General features: G+C 37.8%; 2 protein-coding genes across 3 annotated transcripts; one reads left to right on the top strand and one right to left on the bottom strand.

Moving 5' to 3' along the window:
- Positions 1-467: 467 nt before the first annotated feature.
- Positions 468-1143, bottom strand: LOC145205279 (uncharacterized). The gene has a single exon (XM_080077967.1). The coding sequence runs from the start codon at positions 1017-1019 to the stop codon at positions 501-503; it is 519 nt and encodes a 172-aa protein (XP_079934093.1). The 5' UTR covers positions 1020-1143; the 3' UTR covers positions 468-500.
- Positions 1144-5115: 3972 nt separating this feature from the next.
- LOC145205494 (uncharacterized) lies at positions 5116-7611 on the top strand. 2 transcript variants are annotated; one of them, XM_080078230.1, is made up of 2 exons: positions 5116-5212; positions 6224-7611. In XM_080078230.1, the coding sequence occupies exon 2, from the start codon at positions 6343-6345 to the stop codon at positions 7084-7086; it is 744 nt and encodes a 247-aa protein (XP_079934356.1). In that variant the 5' UTR covers positions 5116-5212; positions 6224-6342; the 3' UTR covers positions 7087-7611. The 2 variants fall into 2 exon arrangements, with proteins under 2 accessions (XP_079934356.1, XP_079934357.1); XM_080078231.1 differs by having other exon boundaries at positions 5116-5223.
- Positions 7612-7857: the final 246 nt, after the last annotated feature.

Below are 7857 nucleotides of genomic sequence, written 5' to 3'. Positions count from 1 at the left end.
TCATCACCAGAGCCGGCGCTCCAGGTTCAGATACCTATGAATTCAACCCAACTCGTTTCTGTCAACTAAACACTTTTGAAACGATGTCGTGCGACCTGTGGCCCAATTTTCGTGTTAAACCTTATATCGAAGGTGGGCAACCTTTTTGCATAGGTGTACCAAAAAGTAGTGATAGAACTGTCAACGTTTAATGTAACAACTCTTTGGTACAAAAAATGGGATTAAACACATACATTCCTCCCGCTTTTTGCTCGCGGGCCGTAGGTTGCCCACCCCTGCCTTATATCGAGTGAAGATTGCACAAGTGAAAGTAGATTTACAAACTTTAAATTTGTATCTACATTTTTTTATTCCGGAATAATAATGCACATTAATAGTTCATAAATAAATATATATATATGTACATACAGTTGGTTTAAATAAATATATATTTCAACAAAAATATTTCAAAAATTTATGACGTTTCCTTCCCTGTAAGGCCACCTAACAGTTCCGCTTGGCTAGTTAAGCGCAAACGTGTCGGCGTTGTTGGCGTGTGGTAAAACGTAAAGCACCCCATGTGATCCCTCCTGAACAGAATACGACTTGTCGGCCCAAAACTTCGACGGAAAAAGGAAACCTTCATTACCCGGCAAAAGGGAAGAAGCAAAGAGATAAAATACTCTTGGATCTTGGGTAAGATCATCAGTATCAACGTCAAGGCCAATTGGATCAGCGAGGTCCGAAGTGCTGAACACGAGTGGAGCGTTAGCACCCTTGGATGTGATGTACTTGTATGTGCCACTACTATCGTCCTCGGCAAACACAAAGGCAGATGGATTTTTGACTGAACCAAGTTTCCAGTAAACCAGGTCAAAGCTGTTGGGGTTCACGGTGACCAACGGCCCCTTCGCTGCACCCACGAGAGACCCACTTGACCCCTGGGTCAACATACCAACTTTGGGGCCGTTGACGCCGGCCATTAAAACTTTAGCCACCTCTGCTGAAACAAGTGGTTCTTCTTGCACTTTTGCGGCCATGATGCTTGAGTTTTTGTGAAGTTGTTTTGTATGATAGCTTGAAACAGTTTGGACGTCTTGTAATACTCGTTCTTGGTGATTTTATGACAGGCAGAATTATTTAAATAGTTTGTTTGTTTTTCTATGTTCGTTACTAAATAAAACATAAATTAAAAAAACGTTTCATTTCTGCATGACGTCAGACTTAAATAAACTACAGAAAAAACTCCGTATTCAAGCGCAAAAAAATCTTTAGACGCCATAACAGTCTAAAACTATTCAATAAGAAATGGTCGTGAAAGCGGCTTTTCATCACCTTATCGTTTTGAGGTTTGGTGACACATTTGGTATTTGCTTACTCCTCTAAGCAGGAAATGACTGTAACCAAGCATCCGAATATAGTAACAACACCTTACCACAAGTAAGTTGGGCAAAGGTCATTGTATCAGGTCTAAATGCTTTGCGTTTGTGACAAATTCGTGATAATTTCGTATAGAAAAAAGCACCATCAGCTAATTGTAACCAATAGGCGGTGACTACAATGTCTTGATTACAATGGCTACACTGCTTAGGAAGAACACCCAAACAACCAGTAGTGGGATTCGGCCGGTTCGCACCGTTTCTATAGAACCGTCTCACGAAATTGTATGCGAAGTATCATACTAAGTTATGTGAATAGCAGACAGTACGAATTCGACTAGTGGCCTTACACGAGTCAAAAGTGGACCTGATCAGAGTTTCATTTCGAGTCGATTCTCTTTCGTACGGAATTAAATTTAAATAAATGAGACGAGCTTTGAGAAACAGCTGTGTTGTAAGTTCACAACGTTTCAGGCCGAATTTAGGCTTCACTTTTTGAAAACAGGTTTCGACCGCATTTGTAGCCGATTCAGAGCCACTTACAACTTTGGGCCCGAGTTAGATCCGGATGTCCTACATAAGATGTACGTAACAAAATCAACACACAGCCTATGAAATTTAGACGTAAAAAAACTGAGGTTACGACGCAAATGTGCAAAGAGTTCAACTTTAAAAAAAAAACTTAGGCACGAATTCTGCCCGACCTACAACTCTACACAAGAGTGCGGCTGTTTTGCTAAAATCTAAACTCTCTCGTGTTGTAGTGTATTGAAGCATGGAAGCATACAGAACAAAGCCTTCTGCCAAAATATTCAAAAAAGCGTCAAATAAATCAATGTGCACCCTTGGTGTGATAGCTGGTGAGATTGCTCTTTAGAAACAAATATAATAGAAATGGATCTCTAATGTTGCCATTTGCACCTGCACTTTGTCACCGAGCACATTAAACATGAGATTAGAGGTTTGCAAAAACGAAATATTGCATGCCACACAGTGCGCAGCGGTAGAAAACTCTGCTATGAGCAACCCAAAGTAGACCACCACCTGCTGTTGCTAGAAACAACTGTAGTTACTAATGTGATTGTGGTCAGTATATATCCTGTTTAACTGGACAACGTTATGCTAAACACAAGCCATTTTTGCACTGCATTTGTGCAGACAAATTTACATTTTTGTTAAAGGGTAATTGCAAAGTTACCGTCAGTAGAAATATTGTTCTTTTGAGGAAATGTACAAGTAATATATATACATAAAACCGACTCATCGTTTAAATTTGGGTTTGTTGCAAGCTGGTATTTAAATCAGGACTTTTATATTTATGCTAGATTTCTAAATTTGATTTCAAAATTAACATTGGTGATTTACAGGATGTGGTATATGGTCAGAACGCATGCAGTTTTTTCTACTGTATATGTGAATTGTTTCCGCAAGGTTGCTGGTGTGAATCCCGCATTGGCCCCGTGCTTTGAATCGAATTTATATAGTGGCCAAATTAAAACAACACTTTGAAACAATAGCTGAACAACAGAAAACCATAGATTACATTAATAGCAAAGAAGATTGACAATGGTAAACATTTTTTTTAATTTTTTGACTGTTCTTTCCTACTACTTCATTTTTACCTATGAGACTAGGTTTTGACTTTCTCTGCAAATATTATTGTTAGCACTTGTTTTTTTTCCACTGTCCAAAATTTTAAACAGTGGGAATGCATAAGCGGCCATTTATTGTGTGGTGAAACATCATTGGACAATGTAGTTTTAAGACTGACAAATTTGTCGTAAATTAAAAAAAGTTTATGAGATTTTGTGAAATTTGCATGCATTGAATATTCGTTTTCTAACAGGTGGGCTCAACAGCGCTTTTAGTGGAAAAATGGTTTGCGATGTTTTTCCTCAAGGTGTCAGCAATGAGTAAAATCCAAGACCTTTTAAGTTTGCGACAATAATAAAATGTACCACAGAGAAATTAAACAAGTAGTTCAAATTCAGCAAGCATAATGACAATTGGTCACATTGGTGTAAGTTTTCAGTTACGCTAATAATAATCCTAGAATTGATTCAGTCAAACTATTTCCAAGGCCAATGCAAAATACCATACGTTAATTTATATTGACAAATTCAATGATGAAATACGACTTGGATAACGCATGATTAAAATAATCGACTTGGATAACGCATGATTAAAATAATTAAAATAATCTAAAAATTATGTATTTTGAAGCCTGCTATCAAAACTACATTAGGGTACACATAGCGTAATTCAAATATGCATTTATAAACTTTATTTCCGTTTTGGGGTAAAAACGTCGTGGTTTTAAACCTTTTGTGGGCATTACAAATCACGTTGCTAAAATATTGCGTCAAAAAGATATTACGTTTAAAATTTATTTTCACGCTATCGGTATTTTATGCAAACATAACTTAAGCGTACTGTACTTTAATTTTAGCCGTTTTTGCAATTCACGTATGTGTATATAGAAGTGGCACGCTTAAACAGGAATTAAGAAGCCCTTATTAGACGCTAAAAACCGGAAACGGAAGTCAAAGTGACGTTTTAGGCGTCTATACTGAGTTGACAATTACGAGCGATAAACTGTTGTGACAAAAATCCGTGCACCCTTTCTGCCCAAAATAGTGGAGTCCGTATATTGGCTGCACGCTGCTTATGTTTCTAGGACTTATCAATTAAAAAATAACCCCCCAAATGACTCATCTTTTGTCCCCACCAACAATTATTAGCTTTCCGTTGGAAACACAGGCAAATTATGGCAAAAATCTATTCACAGCGTATGTTTTGCTTTTAAATTTAGTTACTGCACACGGCACAGTTAAATAATAGTGAAATCCTTCATTTTTGGAATGAATCACGGGATTTTTTGATCATAAGAGTTAATGTAACTTATTTGCATAGCCTTGCGTATCATTGCAAAAAGATACAAATGGACATTTTGTGGTCAAATTTGGTGTTGCCTGCTGTTTAAAACATAAAACCCTGATTTGAATCACACAACAATGCAAATGAACTGCACAAAAAAAATGTTCGTGTTTTGTCTGGAACCAAATCTCGGATGTGCATGTGATGTTTTCCATTAGAGTTGAATAAACAATTTGAACTCTTTTACTCCATTTAGTGGAATTGAAAAAGTTAAAAAGTGGTTGCTTTTGTTTTCCGTTATACTGGCACCTTTACCTCATTGCAGAAAATTGTGGTACTATCGTTTTTTAATCTGGCCTCTATTGAAAACTTTTCTGCTCTCTGGAGTAAATGTTTAGTAGAAGTTTTATTGCAACGTTAATTCAAACCTTCATACTCTATATATTTAGGTATTGATCTTACTATGCGAAAACAGATCGTCGTATAAGTCAAAATACAATGTGTCAGCAATTACTCACGCTAATCTCAGTGATACAATGTTGTTGATTACGACTGTTTGTTTCAGTGATTCAGGGACCTTCTCGTCAAATTATATGATGTACATCCATTCATATAATTCTTCACAATTGGTCCCAAATCAACCAAAATACAAAGGCAATGCAACGTTTTGAAACAGAAACAAACAATAAAACTTAAAAACTAAACAAGAGTTTGAAAGATACAAGCATATAATTTCGGCATCATCACTAACTTATTCAAATAGAATCTATAGCAACGTGTTAAGAGTCGCAAGTGCTGTTGGATTGTCTACTGTTGCACAAGTGTATGACACAATCCACTCCAATGACGCCAGTCGCTCACGGAACAGTGTGAAAAAAGTAGCGCTGATTGATTGTGACTCATAGAGCCCAATCGCTTAAATACTGCGAAACCCGACAAAGCAATCAGCTGTAAGCAATCCTGCACTGGAAGGCTTGGTAAGCTCAAAGTAGGTTTTGTAAGAAGCTTTATGTGATAGACTTCTAAGCAAGTTTGAAATTTAGAAAGAATTTGTGTGTGTTAAGCTTTATACATATCAAATAGTTTACATGTTAAGCAAACTTGTTATGTGTCTGGGCATCTCTTGTTTTGGAAACTACCTTAACTGGAATGCGTTGCTGTGGTTTGACTACAGACATGTTGTATGTGTTAAGATGAAACAAAACAGACGTGATGTTATGTGTGCTTTACGTATTAGCACAGGTTGTGCTCTAATGTAAGTTTGTTTGCTTAACCCACTTGCTCGCAAGCCGTGACAAACATAAGTGGTCAAAATGTTGCAAACCGCAGCAGTTATTAATACAAAAACAAGGAAATTCATCACATTGTGGTTGTAATATGTCAAGCGAAATCTCTATATTTCGCTTTAATCATGTTGTACTGCCTGTAACAAGATTTAATACAACTTTATATGCGCAAAATTAAACAAATTTTGCAGCAGCAGCGTTACCGACTGCGTTCAGTCGTTGCTAATGGCGGTTACATTGCCGCAATTACGAAAGGGATTACGTGTTTGACCCTTGGGAATTGAATCGAATTGCCGGTTCTTGCTCAACTTTCTCGGCTCGATAAAAGGCTCAGTTCCAGGAAAAATAAAGCAGTGTGTATGAGACTGCTTCTGGGCACCTGACAGCAATTACTTAATGGGCAAAGCAGAGAGCTTTGGTAAAGCATTTATGTGATCCAGTATTCATGATGGTGTGTTAAATTTGACTTGTACATTATTGTCTGCATTTTGTGTAGGACAAAGCAGAAAGCCTTGGCAAAGTATTTTTGCGATATGTTATTCCTGATGGTGTGTTAAATTTATATTATTGTCTGTGTTTTATGCAGCATGGTGATGTAAGATATTTGCCCTGAATGGGTTGTGGAAACACGAATTGCAGTTTGACCATCACTCTAAAGCTAAATCGCAATAACTCTAACGGTGTTCGTATTCCATTTTATAGAAAACAAAACAAGACATAAACAAACGAATTTGAATTGTGCCTGATTGCAACTTTGAGAGCATTCATTTTAAACGACGACGAGTTTACAAGAGAAGACAAAACATCAACAAACAACTACCATGGATGTGAAGGTAGAAAAATTTCAGCCCTATACAAACCCACGACGCAATACAAGGAAAAGTTCCGGGTCCATTTCCGGCGGAGTTGGCAAGATGACGCTGCGATCAACAAGTCGCATAAGTACATCATCAGATGACGTCATTGTCGACACAGTGAAGACGTCACGTTCCAGGAGGATTTCCTCTGGGCTAGGAGACTTTGAAGATTATATCAACGAATTGGCGTTTTCGGCAAAGAAGAAAGTCATTCCAGAAGAAGTGGTATCGGTTAAAGTCGAACAGGAATTGGAGTCTGGAGTTAATGGCCCCCTCCCGGGTATTTTGACCCACGTGACCAGTGGGACAGTAGTGGGTACATCCGGGATATTGGTCACAGTCAACCATAACAGCTTCGATTTGGTTTACTGGAAACTTGGTTCAGTCAACAATGCATCGGCATACGTGTTTGCCAAAGACGATGGCACATACGACCAGTACATCACATCAAACGGTGCTAATGGTCCACTCGTGTTCAGCCCTTCCGACCTTGCTGATCCAATGGACCTTGACGTTGACAACGATGATCTCACACAAGACCCAAGAGTATTTTATCTATTTTCATCCGGTCTGCTTTCTGGCAATCAAGGCCATCTTTTCCCCTCTGAATTTTGGGCTGACCAGTCGTATTCCGTACAGGAAAGCGCCAACAATGCAGCATTCGTGTTGTCACACTCCGGCTCAGCTGACACGTTCAAGATTGATTGATCAAGCGGAACCAGCACGTGACCAAGTTACAAAACAGTTATGGACCCACTTGGTTTGGTAAAAACTTGTTGTTTATCTTTAGCATTTATTTTTTCTTCGAGACATGTTTTATTTTATTTACGCATCTTTCGTTTTTTTATCGTACCCAAGAGCTTGTGTTGTCAATTTGTTCATTTTGGAAACACACACTTTGTTTTATGAAACTTTTTCGCTTTACTTCACTATATTAGGCCTAAATAAGCGAAAATATTGAGAATTGTTTTGTAATATATCTGTTGGAAATCTAAGTAGGTCATAAATGTGGTGTATTTTTTTCGCTGTACATATCACATTTTATGTGCACATCTGCTTTACGTCAAACACCTTTTAAAATATGGACAAATGTTAATATGTCCCTAAAGAATACCAAAAAATATTGTAGCAATACTGTGTTTCAGTATGCTTCGTCTTGTGTCTTTTTAATGCATTCCATCCTGCCGCATGACCGCTTATCTTGCAAAGCAATAAACCATTTCGCCCAAACAATTTTGCTGTGTGAAGGCAGTGTTCATTTGGACTTGCTTTCTATAGGTTTCTGTTAGGTGCTGAAAGTTCAAACATTTTCCAAACGAAAAAGTTTAGTTTCAAATAGATGTGCAAAAATTGATCATAGATTCGTGAAAACAAATAAAGCAGCTCATGAAGCGCATTGCACAAATTGATAACACCCAATGATAAATCAAACTTGACATCTTGCAGACCTACAATGGTATAGTCATTGCAAAGCCGCTA

Source organism: Phallusia mammillata, chromosome 8, assembly GCF_965637545.1.
Source record: "Phallusia mammillata chromosome 8, kaPhaMamm4.hap1.1, whole genome shotgun sequence".
In the NCBI taxonomy this organism is placed as follows: Eukaryota; Metazoa; Chordata; class Ascidiacea; order Phlebobranchia; family Ascidiidae; genus Phallusia; species Phallusia mammillata.
The sequence above is the reverse complement of the archived record's forward strand: the minus strand, read 5'-3'. Positions and strand labels throughout refer to the sequence as shown.

What these genes read in the sequence shown, in the direction of transcription:
- LOC145205279 (XM_080077967.1), bottom strand. Translation starts at nt 1,019, where the DNA reads ATGGCCGCAAAAGTGCAAGAAGAACCACTTGTTTCAGCAGAGGTGGCT.
- LOC145205494 (XM_080078230.1), top strand. Translation starts at nt 6,343, where the DNA reads ATGGATGTGAAGGTAGAAAAATTTCAGCCCTATACAAACCCACGACGC.